Below are 20,572 nucleotides of genomic sequence, written 5' to 3' on the forward strand. Positions count from 1 at the left end.
TCTGACACTTAGCAACTTTTGTGTAACTATAAATATCTCCAACATCCAGTGGACTTTATTGATTATCATCCCACTTATTCAAAGACATACACTGTATGCTATATTAACAGATTTGCATAGTTCCTAGCAACCACCCAGTGTTTTCTGTAACCTTGGACATCACAGCAGCATTCAGCATACCACATGATGGGGATGTGATATCACTTGGGCTATGTTTCAGCAGCCATGTTGAACACTATATAAACAGACCTAGTTACATGTGCAGTCCTCCAAGTTATATGATTTTATCGAAAAAATGTACATTGGTCTGAAAAAGCTATGCTTCTTTTTTGTTTGTTTGTTTACGAAAAAGTAGATTATAACAACTTCTCTTGGTTCTTTCTCTGCTTTACTGAGTGACAGATTTGACTTTATTCCTTGAATATTGTTATCTTGCCAACTGTGGCCCTCCAGAGGTTTATTTTTCTCCTACTGAACCAGTCTTATGAGTTTTTTGTTTATTCTCTCATCCTTGTCAGCAGGTTATCCTCAGATCCTCAAATGAGTATCTCCTTAGAATTCCAAGAACAAAACTTAAAAGTGGTGAGGCAGCCTTCTGCTGTTATGCACCTAAAATCTGGAATAGCCTGCCCATAGGAATTCGCCAGGCTAATACAGTGGAGCACTTTAAAAAAACTGCTGAAAACACATTACTTTAACATGGCCTTCTCATAACTTCACTGTAATTAAAATCCTGATACTCTGTATATCCAACTCATTATAATAACTATTCATGGTGACTCTAAAATCTGTACTAACCCCTACTCTCTCTTCTGTTTCCTTGTCCGGTATCCTTTTGGTGGTGGCGCAAGCCACCACCATCTACTCAAAGCACCGTGATGTTCCAACAATGATGGATGAATTAAAAGCCAGAAGTCTGTATGACCATCAACATCAAGTGACTCTGTGAGAACCCTAAATCCAAAGAGGACTGTTTCATTTATGTTAGGTAGAATGCCCAGAGGGGACTGGGCGGTCCCTGGCCTGGAACCCCTGCAGATTTTATTTTTTTCTCCAGCCGTCTGGAGTTTTTTTTTTGTTTTTTCTGTCCACCCTGGCCATCGGACCTTACTCCTTTTCTATGTTAACTAATGTTGTCTTATTTTAATTTCTTATTTTGTCTTTTATTTTTCTTTTCTTTATTATGTAAAGCACTTTGAGCTACTTTTTGTATGAAAATGTGCTATATAAATAAATGTTGTTAACAATTCACATTCTGAAATCAAGAACTCCACCTACAATCTTCCATAAATTCTATGGACTGTTTTAGTTGCTTTTGTAGCTTTTAATTAAATTTAATAACATCAAACTGTTTCTACTTAAGGTGTCTCCATGTGCACATGCCTAAGTCAAATGCAGATATATACTGTATATATTTATTTTTTATATACCTGTAAAATAAATCTGGTTGTTCTCTTGCCATTTATATGTATAAGACTTTTAATTAGAAAACAGTATGAACCTGTTTGTGATAAGAGTGAAAGTTTGTTTTGCACTTCAGTGTTTAAATTTTGTTTAACAATGTCCATGGGCCTCATGTATAAAACGGCGTGCGTAGAACTCGCACTATAACATGGCGTAAGCACAAAAGCCGGAATGTGCTTACGCACAGAAAAATCCAGATGCAGGAATCTGTGCGTACTCCAACTTCCATGTTCTTCCGCTACATAAATCCCGATCAGCGTGAAAACTAACGCTCGTGCACGCGCATTATGTAACGCCCCAAATCCTCCCAGAATTACGCCTATTTGAATATGCAAATCAATATAAATCACCCTTCTGTGAAAAGACAATGGGAAAAGCAGGGGGGGAAACATAAGAATTTCAGCGAATACCAAGTGGAGGCAAAGGAAAAACATACTATTTGTTCAAATAAGCCGTGGTATAATCAACAAAAGGAAGTTGATCGAGTGGCATAGTGTGTTGGAGAAACTTGAAAGCTCACATTCACAAATCGCACAGTGCCGGAAATAAAAAAGAAGTCACATATCAAAGTCGCCGTGGAAAGCCGAGTTGTAAGCCCACTGTCCGAGTGTCATATGAAAGCTTATTAGGGTACAGAGAAAAAAGCCACACGGCGGGGAAAAAGCACGAAATGTCCACTTCAACCTCGACATTTCCACTTTAATCACGTAGTTTATTTTGTCATTAAAGTAGAACATCATAAAATTCATCTTAAAATTGTTTAACCAGTTTCTAAAATCTCATCGTAATTAAAATAGCATGTTAAATGCTTTGTTTTGTATTTGATCTTCTACTCGTATGTGCTCTATGTGTGTGAATCACTACTTGCTTCTTAAACCGGCTCTCTTCCTCCAAGTGGACACAGAATCCATTACATTCGTGATATTACAGCTCTCTGAATAACTAAAATACTGAGATGTATACGTGATGTCATTTTCATGATGATAGGAGTTAAAGCACGTTTTTAAACATGTGTTTCACTTCGATGAAATAATTTATTGCAGCAGTACTCAGGGGCGGCTCTAAGCTTGTGGTGGCACTGGGCAGAGGAAGAATCGGTGGCTCCTTCGCCCGCCAATGTCATGCACGGTGGATAGCCACGTATGTTGTAGACACTAGCCGCCTCATGCTCATGACACAAGCATTTAACTTTTGCCGAAATTTGTCGCTGCGTTTTTAGCTGTATTGTTATTTTATCTTTCTGTTTTATATTCAATATATATTGGCGTAGCCGTCACTGCAGTCAGTGCTTTTCTTTCCCCAAGTAACCGATCGCCATCTGTAAGCTTAGCGCCGATTCTTCAAAACATTTAAAGAACATTGAAATATCTTCGTAGTACATGTTTAATTATTCTATCCTTAAAGACACTCCCAGTGAAGAATATAGATTATTTAAATGAAGTTAAAGTTTTATCTGTATAATTTAACAAACATATTTTGCTGCATTTCACCTTAAAAATGATATTGTCATCATATGTAAATACGCGCTTTATAAAGTGGCTCAGGTTGTGCGATATTATAACTATAGTGCAAGTTTACAGTGGGGTGATTGTACTTATAAGTACAAACAGTTCTACAAGGAGCACTTGATTGGCTGCATTTAAAGTTCTTGGGATTAAACTGTTTTGAACCGCGAGGTCCATACAGGAAAGGCTTTGAAACGTTTTGCAGTGGCTGAGACAGCGTGTCCTTGAAGCTGTATACCGATAATTCTCTTTCCGATCAGCTGCTGCTGTGATTCACACTCAGATACAGTGATATAAATACTCTGAGTGGTGCAGTGAGAGAAATATGAAAAAAGATGATCCGCTGTGGCAACTCCTAATGGGAGGAGCTGAAAGAAGAAGAAGAAGAAGAAGAAGGAGAAGTGAGAGTAACAACGCTAAAGCAGTTATGGCATTTGGAATACTATGGCTGTTCCCTGGACCATTATATTGTTACGAGTTAATTACAATCAGATGCATTACACTAATAAACAATATGCGGTTAATTTCTGTGTATTTATAAAGCCGCGTCATGAAAATAATGAGTAATCACACAAGAACAGTACCATTGCTTTGACGCTGGGTGCCGCCAGTTTGCAAAACCGAGCGGAGAACTTGCGTACGACAAGGCATGAGGTACCGTGGAAAAGTGCGTGGCTTTACGCCAAGTGTAGGTTTTATACATCGCGATTTGAACGTGGAAAAGTTCTTACGCAACATTTCTGTGCGTATGCACCGTTTATACATGAGACCCCAGGTGTTTTTTTCTATTTTGTACACTTACATCTATTAGAAATTGTTGTAATATTAGTTAATGATAATATCCAAATAACTATGGTATATCTTTGGTTTTGATTAATCTGTGGAAAGCATGTAAATGTATGATAAGATGCTATATAAAGCTATTATTATGATTATAAAGAGATTACTGTTTAAAAGTCCTGTTTGATGAATTAGTTTTTATTAATGCAAATTTGGGTCTGATATCGTTACACTGTCTCATTAAAGTACAATCACTTGTAAAATTAAATTGAACAGTCAAAGAAAAAAAATTACATATGAATCAAAGGATCAAATTGAGTCACTTTTAACTGCAGCCTGCAGTAGGCTGAAGCAACATATAAATTCAAAGGCAGCCAGTATTGGCTTCTCAAATCAGGATCAGGTTCAGGATTGCTCCCCCAAGACTATATATATGGTGATATGTAAGAATCAGAAAAATGAACAGCAATACCCTGGACTGTCTTGTGGTTTCAAAATGCGCATCTGCCATTTCAGATGCTTGCAGTGTGGTGAACTGCATTATCCAAAATTTGAAACTTTTAAAGCAAAAATATTTCTTACAATTTTTAAAGGTACTGTATAAACAAGACCCTGAATATGTATGTAATTCTTAAGGTTAATACTTTATTATTTGGTTAAATTAAAAAAAAAAAACATTTACATTAAGATGGCTCCACCTGAAGCAATTTCCTCATACCCTCACTCCATGTGCTAGCCCTGTATTAACACCTTCATCAAACATAAAGCTCAACTAAAATTCTTGTTCAGAAAAAATGAAATTCAGTATGGTATACTGTATCTACTATATAACAAAACAGTAAGGTATGTGTGTCCAATACCTCTAAGCAATCTGATTGGTCAGGCTGGCTTTGCTGTGATTACTAAGTTTGGCTTTGCTGACAAAACAAAAGAGGAAGTTTGAGTGTGAGACGCACGACAAGGAATAAAGGCGTTTGAGCCATAATCAGGTCCGCCGCCAGGGGGGGGACAAACGGGACTCTGGTCCGGGGCCCTAATGGGAGGGGGTCCCTTCACGCTTGATTTTTTTTTGGCATGTGGGGACCCGGGGGAAGGCAAAGGGGCCCACATGTACCCAGTTGTCTGGGGCCCAAATATTTCTGGCGGCAGGCCTGCCATAATGACAGCAAGTATAAAACCAGACAGGAGAAGAGAAAGGAGGTGCCTTGAAAATAATGACAAAGTTTGAGAAGTAGGCTTTATGAGAATGCACTCAAGAGAGGGAGCGTTGGTTCAGAGATGTTGACACACGCAAATATAGAGGAAAGACTCTGAAGGTATACATAGGGCAAGAGATAGCAAATATCTTTTTAATTATTCTATTATCTGTCTTTGACAGGTACCATAGCTAGTATATAATAGTATACATAGTATTCAAATTCTGTATTATAAGATTATAAGATAAAATTATACCTAACCCCCTATTCTGGCATTTGCAGTTCTGTTGCAGTTTTAGAAGTTCTCTATTTTAAATCTCATTTTAGGTTGGGACATAATCTGTATGAAATTGTTTATCTCCCTCATTTTATGAATCTTCTCTATCACTTTTATTAATACATTAGATTTGAGCAGGAACTAAATGCAGTCTCCCCCATTGCCACATTCATTAATGGAAAAGGAATTGCACAATAAAATCAAACACCATGATCTGTCTTGATGATGTCCCACACTTCATGTCATGTTTCAAATCCCAGGATGCTTTATTGTTGCAGCGTTTTTGCAGTGCATGCTTCAGGTAATGATGTATCCCATGTAAGTGTTTTAACTAAAGTGTCTGCACTTCATTTTGAAAACATAAAGGAAAAACACTCAAACTTAAACAGACTTTCATTGAGAGTTTTAGGTTACAGATTATGGACTTTAGTCTATGATTTCTGGTTCACCCTTGAAATAAATGTTTGTTCAATCATTTGACCCTCACTTGTCCCAGATTACAATTTATGCTTAGTTTTTCTTAAATCTCTATCATCACAGAAACATTTTACTTTGTAATCTATCTCAAAGAAAGATGCACTTGCTGGTCACTTATAAAAGATAAAAAAAAAGTTTAAAAACATTACTTCCAAAAACACAGTAGCTATACATTTATCATATATACATAAGCTTGACATTTTATTGTTTAACAAAAAATATCTGAAAAATTTGTGTATTTTTAATTGACAAAACATTTACATTTATATACTTCATTACAAAACAACAGTTTCACCCAAAAGCAACAGTCCATTTTTTTATCAAAACTGGCAAATGCAAATTGGGGTCATTATATAGAAAGCTTATAATGCAAAAAGTGAAATCTAAGCAAGTGAAAAGTTTTTATACCAAGCCATTAAATGTTGTTTTCCTTATTGTAAGATTTATTTATCAAGAAATTTGTATTAAAGATTTTTATACCTTATTTTAAGAAATCTTTTCAAGTAAATGTTGCTTACCTCAATAACACATTTTTTGCTACATAAAATAGCTGTTTTGCTTTTGTTTAGGTGAATTGTGGTGAATGGGATAAACAAGGATAATACAAATGACAACATAACAGAAGAAAAAAAGAAAGCCTGTTGCCCCCTGGGTTAATTTGCCACAAAACCACAAAGCACCCCCTTTTCACCTCCCCTCTTTCTCTCTCTCTCTGTCTTCTTGGTTTAGTCACTTTTATCTCAAGACTACTGAACACCCCCTTGTGGCTCCTTGCAAAGAGCAACTTGGCACTAGTTTTTGCAGTAAGGAACACGTATTCAAACCTAACAAGCTCAAGGGTAAAAACTTCATAAATCTCAAACTTAGAACGGCACAATGGTCCCAGTTTTCCAAACACTAGGCTATGTGCTATATGAGTGAAAGCCTTTGTGGTGGTGTTCTGTGTTCTGGTCTTGGGTAAATTGGTTTGGAAGTAGCCATAATACCTGTAAGGTCTACTATTCCTTGAGAGCGCTACTTTTTGCACAAAAGCATGCAGAGTTAGCGTATCTTGGTCAATAGGGATGCAACTCTCTCTTTAACCCATGTCTGACACTTAATATATCTTGCCTTCTTTAATCTTCGGGTAAAATGTATGTAAAATATCTGTAGATAAGTGTTATGAGGCAGGGAGAAGGTTTAACTGAATTTATAATAAGAACAATTACTCTAGTCGCATGCAGATATTAAAGCATTCCTAACAACTGGAAAAATTTTCCAAGTGCACCTGCGATTAAAGTAATTTCACAAGACTGTACAGCTGGTGTAGAAGAAAAACCTTAGTAATAAATAACATTACAATACAACAGAAATGTCTACAATTTCCATATGTCTATGTGTGTTGATTTTTAGTACTACATACAATATATTTTAAGCATTGTGGTATGGTCTAACAAATTCTTTCTGAATTATTTCCAAAGTATTCCACTCAAATTCTTAGTCAGTGTTATTCATAATGTTGCCTAATCCCAATGTTTTCAGCGTATTTTGCCCATCTACTGGTGTGATTTAGAATTGACATTAGAATCATAGCCGGTGAAGTTATGTAATCATTTATACATAGGTTTTACTTAACTAAATTTAAAACTTTTGTTCTTGGCTGTGAAATGTTTGTTTTTATTATTTTTTTATTTATTTATTGCCAATACCAACTGCTGTTAACTTACCAAATTGAGTCTTTGGTTAAATATGTGTTGATTTTGCCTTCATCATCCAGAATAACATCAACTTTTAAATTTCCATTGTTGTCATGAGCAGAGAAAAAGTTTGTTACAACCCTAGCAGGTATTCCAAGACAACGAAGAACTGAAAAAAAAGAAAAAAACGTCATTCAGAAGTAGCCTTGTAACAAATACATATCACTGTAATATGTTAGGATTATTATTAACACATTTCTATTACTAGCTTATGTCAAATAGTTAGGTGTGCATTATTCACATAGTTCTTATATATTAATAATAGCTTTTTATCTTTTTAACCTGATAGGGAAAGTAGTTCCAGTTTCTGGAATTTAGGTAAATTGAATATATCCGAGGTCATTTACTAGTAGTCAAATGTTAACATTGTGATTTCTTCATATGCAGTTCTTCTACAAAATGTACTGTATATCTGGGTTGAGGTCTTCTTGATTTTTGCACTGAACCCATTGCGAAATAAACATACAAAATATACTTTGTAATTCTTAGCTAAAATATGTTCATAAATATATGAATTACATGATTCTCACTTTTGATTGGTTAATGCCATCCAGTCATAACTATGGCCTCTTGTGAAGATCACAGTCTCAGAAAATCTTATCCCAGATTTTGTTCACACACAACCAAACACATTGAATGCTGACTTTGGCTTTTCTTGACACGTTCCTAACAGTTTGTTTTTGTTAAACTAGGTTATATATAACAAAGGGAAAAGGGAACAAACATCCCAGTAACAGCTAGTTATTCATTGAATGTTATATCAGTTTTGAAAGTTAATTCAAGTAATACAAATGGTCTACATTTGTAAGCACTGACACTTCCAACAGACACACCATGTAGTGGTTCTCCTGATAAGAAAGGCACTTAAATTTGTTTAAGCAATAAGAGAGTCATTTTTTACCAAAAATAACACTAAAAACAACTGGAGTAATGTTGCCTGATTCTTTCTCCAATGAATTCCTTCTGGTGTTTTCTAACATAATGGTATAGCTAAATCCACTTGGAGGAATCATTATATAGTAGCTCTAAATCTTTGAGTTAACATTTTGGTATACACAATAAATCAGAAATTATGTTTGCTTTGCTTTTACATTTTACTTTTAAAATCATGACAGTTACTATTTTACCGGTATGATTCTTACATGTGTTGAAGACTGCTGCAAAGACCCAGCACTGTCCATAGCATACTGGGTTCCTGGAACTTGCATAGTTTACTAGGATTTCCACACTCCCGGTCCATGCTGTTGGAGCCACCCCATATGTGTAGTCACCGCTCCAGTTACCCACAAGAATGCCATCATCATCCTTGGCATTAACCTAAATTAAATCATGAGAAATATATTTTCTAATTAGTATTTCACACATTTCATTAGCAAAGTGGAGATGTCACCAGAAGGTACTGGGTGGAGTTTTCAAACCTAAAAAGACTAGGGGAAAGGTTTACAAATAATGCAATCTTGTATTAAGAAGCAAGAGTACTTCACAATTGGAACAATATAGAAATCAGATCCGAAGAACATCATTTATAAACTATAAAGCATATTCAAGAATTTGAAGGTGTAAAGTTGATCATTTACTTAACTGGATGTAAGACCACACTTCTGAGAAGCAGCTGGCCATTCTACCATGATTTTTATTACAAAAAAGAGATAAAAACTTAAGGTAAACACAAAAAATAAATGAATAAATGAAAGAAAAGGACTAAACTGGCAAATATTGATATAATTAGTAAACTGTCAATTTAAAAAAAAAATCATTTTACTAAATTCATATGTCAAAACCATCTAGCCTTTAAGCTACTGAATTCCAAGAAAATGATAATTAGTGGTCAAATTGATACTACCAACATCTCAACAAGACTGTAAAAAGCATTTAATTAAGTGTATTTGGTTCAGAAATATATATTAAATCGCATATTCCATCATATCCATATAAAACACAAAAACTTTGTAAGAAAGTATCATCTGTTTATAAATACATTTTCATGGACAGAGTGAAAGACAGGAATGTATCCTTATGTGGGACAAAACTTAATCCCAGAACTGTTTCACAAACACAAACATACTAACTTTAATCAAAGAAGTAACGCATCTTCAACTTCAGTTTTTCAAAGCTGGCCATCTTAATTTAGTTCTAGTAATATCACAGGGTTCACTTATTATACCACATAGATAGGGTGCAAATTTTTTTCCTATGAAATGTATTGAAAGTAAAAAGTCTCAAACAAATAAAATACTCAAGATACATAAAAATTCTACTTAAGAACAGAAACAAAGTTGTTTTATTTTATTTCCCACCTCTGATCCTTTGCAATATTGTTAACAAATGCTTTACCTTTATTCTGTACACATATTTCTTCAAGTTTCTTCTTTCTGTGAATTTTCCCTTGGGGATTAATAAAGTATCTATCTATCTATCTATCTATCTATCTATCTATCTATCTATCTATCTATCTATCTATCTATTAATGCCATCTTAGGTATAGCTTTGGCTACTATTGTTTTCCTCCTGACGTGATCTGCGGCTATCAGTGAGTCTTCCTATCATACCTGTTGATAGATGTCTCTCATTGCGTGACATGATAGCCTAGTGATAATCTTTGCTTTTGAACTGATTACCCCACAAATACCAGCCAAAGCTTCCCTATCAGACATACTTGTCTGATCGTACTCAGTTTATTCGATTGAAATCATTCACTTCTCAGTCCTTTCCTCTGGCCACTGGCATCCCCCAGGGATCTGTCCTGGGGCCCCTTCTTTTCATTATCTACCTTCTCCCGCTTGGATATATTTTTCGTAAATATAATATTCAGTTTCACTGTTATGCTGATGACACCCAGCTTTATCTGTCCACCAAACCTGATTCTGCTCTCCCCCCATCCTCCCTCACTCTCTGTTTAGTTGAACTAAATACATGGTTCTCTTCTAACTTTCTGAAACTCAACAGCAATAAATCAGAGCTTCTCCTGGTAGGCTCTAAATTAACATTATCCAGAACTAATAGTTTTTCTATTGCTATCAATAACTTGCCGGTCTCTGTTTCCCCATGTGTGAAAAGTTTGGGTGTCATCCTTGACAGTACTCTGTCTTTTAATTCACACATCAATAATGTCACTCGGTCTGCTTACTTCCAGTTGCGTAACATCAATGGTCTCCGTTCCTTTCTTACTCCACAGGCCACTGCCATTCTTGTTCACAGCCTTGTTACTTCTCGGCTTGATTATTATAATTCACTTCTTTTTGGTCTTTCTCAAAAATCAATTCATAAGCTTCAACGTGTTCAGAACTCTGCTGCCCGTATTATCACCAGGACCCCTTCTATTCACCACATCACCCCTGTTCTCCAGCAGCTCCATTGGCTTCCGGTCAAATATCGCATTGATTTTAAAATACTTCTGTATACATTTAAGGCTATTCATCATCTCTCTCCTCCATATCTCTCTGATTTGGTACAGATCATCATCCCATCTCGGTGTCTCAGATCCTCTTCTTCTCTTTCTCTCTCTGTCCCTGTCCCCCGTCTTGCCACTATGGGGAGCAGGGCTTTCAGTTGCTCTGCTCCTCGACTTTGGAATTCCCTACCTCCTGAAATAAGAAACATCACCTCTTTCTCTCTTTTTAAGTCTAGACTAAAAACTCACTTATTCAAAATAGCTTATCCCACATAACTTTCTCCATTTTCCTATCTTGGAACTGTTTTATGTTTTATGATCTTGTAAATTACCTGCTCTTTTGCCTGCTTTTTATTTTCTTACTTTTATTATTATTTTTACTGTGTACAGTGTCCTTGAGTGTTCTGAAAGGCGCTTTCAAATAAAATGTATTATTATTATTATCATTGTAGCTTAGTTATGTTTATATCCTACATTTAATTGTCAAGCTCATAAGTGCTTCATTACTGTAAAAACAATGGTACTCAGCTGGCTGCAACCAGACAGGTAATGTTATTACTCCCCAAAATATATTAAGACTGCAGGTGGGGGGCCCTATGCATTTGCATAGTCCACATATAGCAAGAAACAGTTCTGGTTCGGAGTTGCCTTTCGCGTATTTACACATCCAGCAGACAAAGAAAATACAGTCAATACACTGCAAATTGGCAAATTAATATACAAACTAAAGAGGAGTGGAGTTTTGCTTAACAGAAAAAATAAGGCTCACTGGAACACAAAATTATTCATCTCCAATGTAAGGTGTAGTGCATACTTCAGACACTAACTCAGGGCACCCCAGAATGAATTCTGTCCTACAAATAGCTGTGTCATGTGCTCTGGAGTTCATAGATTGACCAGTAGTATAGTGTGCTTAGTTCTGATTGTGAAAAATGGGTATAACAACAGATGTGAATGATTGGCAAAAATGTGTTATTGTGTTTGGCTGTGCCAAAGGGCATAGTGTACAGGAAGCTGATGACTTTGTAGATTTGTTAAAGCATACTGTCCAATGGTTCTTCCAGCAGTTACATTTGTAGCAGTCAACTGGTAACTGTCACCTAAATTGTGGGCCATTGTCCTGTGCCACTCATTGTGATAGCAAACTACTTTGCCACCAGGCAAGAATTACTGCAGACATTCAATACACACCCACAACAAGCCATTTTTGAATGAACACTCAGAAGAGAACTGCATGTCATGGATATCTGGAGCAGAATACTTCAGATGAGGCCCTTGCTAACAGCTATTTGTTGAGCTGCACTGGGTTGTTGATGCCTGGAAATGTGCAAGCTGATCTGATGAGTACATAGTACACTGCATGAAACCTTTCATGAGGACTCAGTTCAGGCTAGAGGTGGCTGCCTAATGTTTTGAGAGTTTTTCAGTTACAAGTAAATGGGTCTTTTAGTTGAGCATTGTGTTACTGTAAAACAATTTGGAGTTCACATTGAACACAGAATGGCTACCCCAGTCTTCTAAGATGACAGTTGTTGCATGCACAGTGCTAGAACTATATGTGATATCTGTGCACAAAGAACATTCCGAAGCATGTGAAACGGCCTGCAAATTCTTCAGATTTAACTCCAAGTTAACTCAAGGTTTAACTAAATGTAACTTAAAGCTGAAAGCAAAGAGGTCTCTGCCTCATCACAGAGAAGTTGCCAACTTGATTTTCCAATGAAGTCTGATTAATAAACACTCCTCCAGGAAGTGGGGCTAAACTGATAAGAAAACTCATACACCCCTCCTATGAAGCAGTGCTAAAATAAATATAATACACAAAACACCCCTGTTAACCATATGGTTTTCAGAATAATGGTAGAATTGACATGCGTCAGAAATTAATGGTGTCGTTAGTTGATTGGAGGAGGTGATAAAGTTCTGCGTATTAATAGTCAGATGATGTGATGTATTAGATAGATAAGGTGATATAATTAGAAAAAAGTATAAAAGAAGATGAATTGTTTGATTGCTCACTCCAAGGACTGAGACATCTTCTTTGAAGATAGAGGGAAGCCTTTTCCATGAAATTGGGTAGCTAAATCACAGTAGTAGTGACTGAAACTCTGTGCAATAAGAATGATATGAAGTAAATAAAGTAAGGAAAAAACTGGATAAATTAATTTAATGTATAAGATATTTTATTCTTTTTTACATGAGTCTTTTTGATTTTCAGATGATTGTTACCCAACTTAAACAAATTATAGTGAAATTATTGTTAGATTTCTTTTTGTTGTTTTACAGTTACATAGTTACATTCGTGGTGGCACGGTGGCACAGTGGGTTTACTTCCCGGGTCATCCCTGTGTGGAGTTTGCATGTTCTCCCCGTGTCTGCGTGGGTTTCCTCCCACCGTCCAAAGACATGCAGGTTAGGTGCATTGTTATTCTAAATTGTCCCTAGTGTGTATGCCCTGCGTTGGGCTGGCGCCCTGCCCAGAGTTTGTTTCCTGCCTTGCGCCCTGTGTTGGCTAGGATTGGCTCCGGCAGACCCCCGTGACCCTGTAGTTAGGATATAGCAGGTTGGATGATGGATGGATTGTTACTTTCCTTGTTCTTCATCTGAATTAATTTTTCAGATGACGTGGTCAAAAAAAATATAAAAGCAGATGATTTATTTAATTAATTTCTCATTCATGAATTAAGACATTTGTGCATAACTCTGTGCAAATAAAAAAATGTTCTGTATTTTCATTTGGACTCCATTACTGCTTTCATTGAAGACATAGAGTTTTTTCCACAACCGGAGCAACAAGTCAAACACTGCCAGAGCAATCCAACCAGTATGGCTGAACTGTAAGATTTGGTGCTGGAAAAAATTGATCTTGACTATATTCGCAAAATGGCTGCATTCATGTCAGCTGGAATTGCAGCTGTCCTCGGTTTTACAGAGGAGTTACACATTATTAGATAGGATTTAGCCAAGAATGGCACATTTTTGACTGGTGAGCAATACATTTTTTTTGTTGTTCCAACTGTGTTACCCATCTAAGATGAGTTGAAATCTAAGTAATCAATGTAGACCTCAGCGTTAAAGTTTGCAGTACACCATGCAATGCACAAGTTATACGGAATTTGGTATGAGCTTCATAAAAGTATTGTTAATGTTTGTGATGCACCATCTATTGGAATGACCAATGAAATACATTTTATTTCTAAAAATGTTTGTGCCATCTTTTGGAATGACAGAGACATAGCAACTGGACAAACACACAGACAGACGTGCAGATACCTATATGATTTTATTAAGGTGGATGCAAAGGTACCTGAGAAACCCAGGAGAATTTGTATGTCAGAGATTTGTGCATTTTGTGCAAATTATACAACATTTACATAAACAAAAATAGGCAAACTACATTGTTTCAGCATTAAGATCACCTAACACTGACTACAGCACACAGATTATTAACACTGAGACTGCCATCCATTGTTTCAGTACTATAAATGCCAAGGCTATTTGCCAAGTGACATCTGTTTCCCTTTGTGGTCCATTAGTTTTGCATGCTGATACCACATCACTACTACCATTCTGCCAAAAACCACAGCTAACCTGAAACAGTTTGAAATACACATACATATCTTTTTGTCTGCATATAGGTTCTTTAAAAGTTATACCTTTTGAATTGAGAGAAAAAAAAAAAACTTTACAAATTTGTACTGCTACTCAGCCAAAAACAGTTTCAGTATTTTTTAGTATTTATTCCTGAATGGCAAAACAGCACATTTCAAACAGCTGGGCACATAAAACAAATGAAGTGGAAACAATTTTTGTTTTGTAGAAATAGTTAAAACAAAAAATTACAACCATACACATTTCTGTGGATATATAATTATTTATAATCAGCAAGCAGCTTATCACAAAACATTTAGCAAAGATTCTTGCCACATTTTGCATGCAGCTTCCACACAAAATGGTTGTCCTGATCTAGCTTTTGTGTTTTTGTTTTTATTATTTTTTTAAATGCATTCCTTGACCTTTAAAAATAATTTAGATATTGTTTTGGAGGGTTCCAGAAATTAAGGAATATAGTTTGTTATATTTGTTTTTGGATTTGAAATTGTTTCACCATATTAAAATTGAATTATTTTCACCCAACAGCATTTTGTTTTTGTTATGGATGCCACCATTTTTGTGCTGTTATTTGACTCTGTTGCTTGGCATTTGGAAAGCACTTCAAAAGGAAGTGTGTGATGCATAACATCATGAGGTTGTAGGTATAAAGGTTTGTATCAGGCATTTCCAAGTTTGTTCAAGTTTGTGGGTAGAACCTAAAAAGCTTGGCGCTATTTTCTTTGAATCCTAGTTGTGAGTTCAGGTTACAGACTCTTTCCTGCCCCTTTGACCATGATCTTCAACTTACATTTTGGTTAAGCTTCCATTTAAATTCTTAGTTTTAACTCATTCATTTTTTTAAAACTTTCTATAACTTTTGCCTCTTATTATGAGCTCTGTTTTTCAATTTTTGCTCTCTCGGTTTTGACCATAGCTAGTTTATTTTACCATCATCATTTCATTATTTCTGTTTCTCTCTGCATACTGCACAGTGTACTTAGTGACACTTCATGCAGTTTTCTTTTGGTTTATGGAGTGTGCAACATCCCACCTGGCACTGCACTGCACCGAAGTGAGATAAACCTGAAGGGATGTTACTACAAACAATATGGGGTAAGTAGAATACCGTATAAAAAATACAATTTCTAGGTTGAGAATTCCTTTCAGCTTCAAGTGTCTCCAGTGCTGTCACCATATTCTGCTGTGAGTGTTAAATCACCAAAATTCTACTTTACTGGCTGAATTAATGGAATACTGGAGGATTTCCAATAACACTTTAGATTAGGTACTGCCTATAATGCATCTGATTAATCAAGTACTGCTATATATATATATATATAAGATCTTAACAAAGGCTTCTTTTGGTCTTAATAAGAAAAAGCATCAGTAAAGGTTTTGTTTATCTTTATGTAGTGTGGCAGTTGTGATAAGCTGGTAAAATTGCTCATGCTTATGAGAACTTCATTTGGACTTATTAGCCATTAACTAAGGATTAATAAGCTTTATATTGAATTAAGAAATATTAAGAGAGGCCAGACCTTCATAATATGTATGTTTACTCTGTTCACTGGATGTTCAAACTACTCTTTATACAGCCTACAGTTAATTCAAAATGCTGCTGCAAGAACTATTACAAGAACAAGAAAATGCGAACACATAACTCCAGTTCTTAAATCCTTACACTGGCTCCTGGTTAAGTTTAGGACAGATTTCAAAATCTTCCTTTTAACATATAAAGCATTAAATGGCGAAAGTCCGGCTTACTAGTCTGAACTTATCATGACTTACAAACCAGAGCGCACATTAAGATCTCAAGATGCCGGTCTGCTTATGATTCCAAGGATTAATAAAATAACAGTGGGAGGTCGAGCTTTAGTTACAGGGCCCCTAAACTGTGGATTGGTCTGCCTGCTACTATAAGAGATGCCCTTTCAGTCTCAGCTTTTAAATCCCGGCTAAAGACTCACTACTTCAGTTTAGCATATCCTGACTAGAGCTGCTGATTAACTGTACAGACTGCATCTCTGTTGTTGGTCAATAGCACTAAAACATAAGTAACACAATAGTTATAATTTGTTACTAACCCTCACCTATTCTGTTTCTCGTCTTGGTACTCAAATGTGGCACTTGGTGCTACAGCCCACCTGCCAAGTTGTTTTGCCTGTCTAAGGTAAAGTCATCCCTGATGGAGGATAGCAGGAATCATGAGAAAGGGGGGTCCTTTCATCAGATTAGTGCTATTTCAGTTGTGGAATGGCCAAATGGGGGAGGCAGCTTGATGAATGAGGTCTCCAGGACTCTAAACAAATCCAAATCATATTATGCGATATCATCTACTGTTAAATTCTACTCCGTACTTCTAACATTTTTATTTTTATACTGTATTGAGGATTTGTTCTGTTCTGTTTATTGCACTGTATTGTAATGACCCCCTTCTTTTTGACACCCACTGCATGTCCAACCTACCTGGAAAGGGGTCTCTCTTTGATCTTCCTTTCCCAATGTTTCTTCCATTTTTTTCACTACAAGGGTTTTTTTGGGAATTTTTTCTTGTCTTCTTAGAGAGTCAAGGCTGGGGGCTGTCAAGAGGCAGGGCCTGTTAAAGCCCATTGTGGTACTTCTTGTGTGATTTTGGGTTTTACAAACAATAAATTGTATTGTATTGTTTGCAAAAACAGATTTTAAAGCTAGTGCACTGCCCCAGAACCAACACTGTACTCCCATCCTGAGATTTCAAAACTTTTATTTTTGTATGCCAGGTCTCCTTGTGCTCTAAATAAACAAAGTTACATGTCCTTCATTTTTTAAACTAATATGCAAGCCTTCTGAAACCTGTCATTGGAACACATTGTACATGGTAAGCAACATTAAAAAATAAAACAAAAATGTAATGATAGTACTTTAGCACCTTGTTCATAAATGTGCGGTTTGTATAGTCAAGATCCAATGTAAATCACTGTATAAATTATTGTTATTCATTTATTAATTCAGTAAATAAAAGCATGTTTACCATAGATAAAGGCCCTTTTCTAATTGTAGTATAAACAGAAAATCAAAATAAAAATACTGCAGCATTGGAAATAATAACACAAAACAGCATTCAGAGTTTTGAAAAGACCTAAATATTTTTAAACTTTTGAGCTATAGTATTAATTGTATGGTACACATAATGTCAGCAATTGTATAAAAAAAATGTAGTTCCTGACAGCACAATTTCAGGGAACCATACAAGCAGAAGCACATGAACTATAGCCACCCTGGCACTGTCTTTCCTGCTGGAAAAGCTGAGCCACAGAACTGCAGCATGGCACACTGCCTTATAAACCATGGCCGGCAATGCTAATGACTTGGATGGGCAGACAGAATAAAATAATTTGTTTGTATGAGGCAGACATTTCAAAGTTCTTCTTTAACTCCAGAGATGGAAAATAATCAAGGATGCTAGCAGTATTTGATACACAAGGGTATCGTTTGGGGATCATAATGGAGAGGAGAGCTTGACCTTTTCCCATAAATTACAGTGATTCAATTTCAGTGATTACAGTGAATTGCTACAATGTATAGATAATGCAATCATGAGATTTAGTGTAACGTAAATACTCAGAACATACTGTATTTGTACTCACTCTGCTTACAGAGCAATGCTTACATAATTAATTTCTTCTTTCTTTTCCTTCCAGATAAGTGAATTTTTGCTTTTATTTTACTGCTACGGTTATCCTGAGGCATGGTTATACCTCAAGCAATTGGAGAAGTACACATTTTACGTCAACAGAGGCTGGCGGACGGTTGTGTTCCAGGAAAGCAGTATACAGGGACACTTGCATGGAACTGAAGAAGTTGACTCCTGGGACTGGAGCAAACAAAAGCTCCTTCCAGATATAAACAGGAAGAGTAATGGGTTATTGAGATCACAAAAGGCATGCCATGCTAGATGAACACTTTGGAACCATGTTGTCCCTGCTCTCCAAGAACAAGAAGTTTAAAGTATGTACAGTATAACATTCTGGGATACAAGGATTTCTGAGCACACTAGGATTAACTCTAATCTAATGTTACTGTTGCAGTAATATAGCCAACCCTAAACTAGGAAGTAATTTTGGGCCAGACCTAGAAGTGGCCCATAGACTGGGTTTAAAGCTGATTCAGCCCTACAGCTTAATTTGTTGTAGAGTGGAGGGAGAGCAACAACATACCTTGTGAAATGAACAAAAGAAGTAACCGGAATTTGATAAAAGAGCAGGAAGGAGAGAGAGATAAGAGGAATGGTGCATTCATGGGCAACTAGGCAAGTCATTACATGAGTTAAAACCTGTCATTTTTGTTATTTTGACCTTATTTTGGTGACTTTTGGTTGCTCCAATCATTTTGATGCTCCTGGTATATTATTGCTTAATAAATATTTTTGTCTTCAAATCTTTGATCTCTTTGGATATATTCAGTGTTTGTGGAAACTACAGTAGTGCCACCTAGGTGTTACGGTAGAATATTTTTTAATGTATCATATTTATAACTAAGTGAAGTATTCTAAGTTTACCAAAATAGAAGGGCACTATAATAAACTAAATTCAGTTAATCTAAACTTTAAACAATCCACAATAATTATAACAATAAAACAAGCAAGAATGTATTTTAACTCACATATATACCAAACATTTTAAATCACCATACTACTTAAAAATATATTAAAAAAGTTCATATTTATTTTGACCATATAGTCAATTTTAATAAATTAAAAGGTGTGACAACAACATCGTGCTTTGTAAAACATACAGCCTGACCTCTCCAAATTTTAAGTTAAAGTATTGCCACCATTTGGCTTTACATTTTATTAGATCTGCCCTTTCTAGTCTTCTTTATACAGCAAAGATTAAAACAGCAGGATTAGCATGTCAACCAGCTTGTGCCAGTGAATAAAACAAGAGATTTAATAGGATCCCTGCCTGTAAACAAATGGACAGACCTTAGAAAAAAGCTTAGCTTTAAAGGAGGATGATATGTAACCTCAATCTGCTCTGTCCAGGGGCTATGTACAAGCTCCATAACTCTCTTGAAATGAAACTAAGCATTAAATGGCCTCTCAGCAATAGCTGAAGACAAGATATTATTAGTTTACGATGGATCTTGGACAGAGCTGTCAGTGAAGACAATAATGACTGCTCTTAGTTAAAATCTTACATATATTTCTCTAAATGGATAACTGTACAATTATACTGCATTTTTCTGTCACATTATAATTATTGTTTGATCTAATTACATCTATTTCTATATATAAAATTTTGATATATAATTGCACACTATACTGAATTTAGGTACGGTGAATGAAGTACCCACCAAAAGCCTTCTTGGTGGATAATTTTGTGACATTACACATTATAAGCTTTAATGATTCTCATTAAAGAACTCTATTAATAAAGCATTACATTTCCAGAGCTAAAACGGCTGCTGAAAAAAAAAAACTAAAGGATTCATTTGGGGGTTAAACTTGAGCCAGAACTGCTTGAATGCTGCTTCCATATTTTTGGTTAAATGAGGAATCTAATGAGCACCTCCTCACAATTTGCTCCATCTGGAGATTCACTCTGATCATTTTTATTCTGAAAGCATAAGAAAGGTGAATCAATAACATTTCTGTGTAGACAGTTTCCTTCCTCTTATTTAAGTGATCATTAATGTAAGTATAAGAGTTTTGGATTATGTTTTCACCTGGTAAAATATATCGATCACCTTGTGTTGCATGCTTATTGGTGAACTAGCAAAATACCCGTGCTTCGCAGCAGCGAAATACTGCCTTAAAATTTTTATTAAGAAGAAAATTAAACCTTTTTAAACTGAGGGAAAATATACCAATAATTATTTGTTAAGGATCTCTTTGTATACCACATTGTGAGTTCATCCCTCCGGTTGTAATATGACCAAGCTGTACACTGAGCTTACTCTTGAGCATGCAACGTACAGTTGGCCATGTGAACAGTAATCTTGTTTCAAATCTCACAGCTTGGATTGCTGCTGTCATAATCGGTTTGAGTTTCATGGTTTGTTTCAATTACGACAATATTTGTTGGACTTGTGTTGAAGAGACATTCGGCATCTGTCAAGCGTAGTAAGTATACAACCGGTTTCATCGATAACTTCACATCCAGCTTAGTTTA

At 35.9% G+C, this 20,572-nt stretch overlaps 1 protein-coding gene across 2 annotated transcripts in view; it reads right to left on the bottom strand.

Annotated features, from left to right (window-relative positions):
- LOC120529507 (coagulation factor XIII A chain-like) overlaps positions 1-20,572 on the bottom strand; it is a 255,609-nt gene that overhangs the window by 100,281 nt on the left and 134,756 nt on the right. For both annotated transcript variants that reach the window (XM_039753362.1, XM_039753363.1), the window contains 2 exons: positions 8,578-8,752; positions 7,406-7,544 (listed from right to left, as the gene is read on the bottom strand). In XM_039753362.1, coding sequence (XP_039609296.1) covers positions 7,406-7,544; positions 8,578-8,752 — 314 coding nt within the window. The remainder of the gene's footprint in view (positions 1-7,405; positions 7,545-8,577; positions 8,753-20,572) is intronic.

The sequence above is a fragment of the Polypterus senegalus genome, chromosome 5 (assembly GCF_016835505.1).
Source record: "Polypterus senegalus isolate Bchr_013 chromosome 5, ASM1683550v1, whole genome shotgun sequence".
NCBI classification, from domain to species: Eukaryota; Metazoa; Chordata; class Cladistia; order Polypteriformes; family Polypteridae; genus Polypterus; species Polypterus senegalus.